At 43.5% G+C, this 1,215-nt stretch overlaps 1 protein-coding gene across 1 annotated transcript in view; it reads right to left on the minus strand.

Moving 5' to 3' along the window:
* The window catches only part of slc2a12 (solute carrier family 2 member 12), a 9,422-nt gene extending 9,233 nt beyond the window's left edge, over window positions 1–189 (minus strand). The window contains exon 1 of the mRNA XM_008303452.1: window positions 96–189. Within this exon, the coding sequence (XP_008301674.1) occupies window positions 96–189 (94 nt within the window). The remainder of the gene's footprint in view (window positions 1–95) is intronic.
* Window positions 190–1,215: the final 1,026 nt, after the last annotated feature.

Raw genomic sequence — 1,215 nt, forward strand, 5'->3', positions numbered from 1 at the left:
TTATATTCGGTTCATGTTCCTGATTGATGATGACGAGTTCAGGAAGCATCAGAACAGGAACAGGAAGTGATGTCAGCGGCATCAGGTGAGCCTACCTGGTCCGGTGGGCGGAGCCAGCTTCTGGGTCTCTGAGGTGGGGCTGCCCGGCAGGTAGGTGGTCATCTTCTTCTCAGGTGTACGGTCCATCATCAGCCTCTGAGTTACACAGACACACAACAGGGTTATGCAAACACACAACAGGGTTAAACAAAAACACAACAGAGTTAAACAGACACACAACAGGGTTACACAGAGACACAACAGGGTCACACAGACACACAACAGAGTTAAACAAAAACACAACAGGGTCACACAGACACACAACAGAGTTAAACAAAAACACAACAGAGTTAAACAGACACACAATGGGGTTATGCAAACACACAACAGGGTCACACAGACACACAACAGGGTTAAACAGTCACATAGAGTCACACAGACACACAGCAGGGTTTCACAGACACACAACAGAGTCATGTGTCAAACTTCTGATTACTTTTCTCATATTTTCTGCATCTGTTCTCACATCATGACATTATTATTATTTATATGTTATTTACATGATTTAAGTTGTTCTGAGGACATGGATGGATGATTTAATGTTTGCATATGAACATCTGATCAAACAGCTGATCAATGAGAGTGAACAGGATCACAGTCGGCACTGGTTCTGTGGTTCTGACTCCTTATTGGACCCAGCACTTATTTTAAAACTGATGGATTCACCTGATTGGTCGCAGTCACCTCTAACAGCCAATCAGCTCGAAGAATCGATGTCAAAAAGTTCTGTTTATTAACCTGGAACATATCAGTGAGGTTCTGAACTCTGAGTCCAAACACTGATCAGTTACTGGTTCTTTGATGACTGCAGGTTTTGATCCTGAACAACCAGTCTGCTGCAGACACACGTTTGATTGTTTTGGTCCCAAAAGTTTGTGAATCCTTCAAACTGCAGAAGATCAGGATCAGCTCTGGAGCAAACATGGACTGAACTGATCAGCTGCTCAGTCTGAGCACCAGGTGATAAAATCAGTTCTGTGACTTTAACATGAGCGTTTCTTTCCTCTGAACCCACATTCAGATCAATCAGCTGATCGATTGATCTGAAAGAGAACCACAGATGAGTTCGTAGCAGCTTTTCTCTGATCTTCAGAACTTTGTGCTGCACTGACCCAC

The sequence above is a fragment of the Stegastes partitus genome, unplaced genomic scaffold, assembly GCF_000690725.1.
Source record: "Stegastes partitus isolate 25-593 unplaced genomic scaffold, Stegastes_partitus-1.0.2 Scaffold2009, whole genome shotgun sequence".
Classification (NCBI taxonomy): Eukaryota; Metazoa; Chordata; class Actinopteri; family Pomacentridae; genus Stegastes; species Stegastes partitus.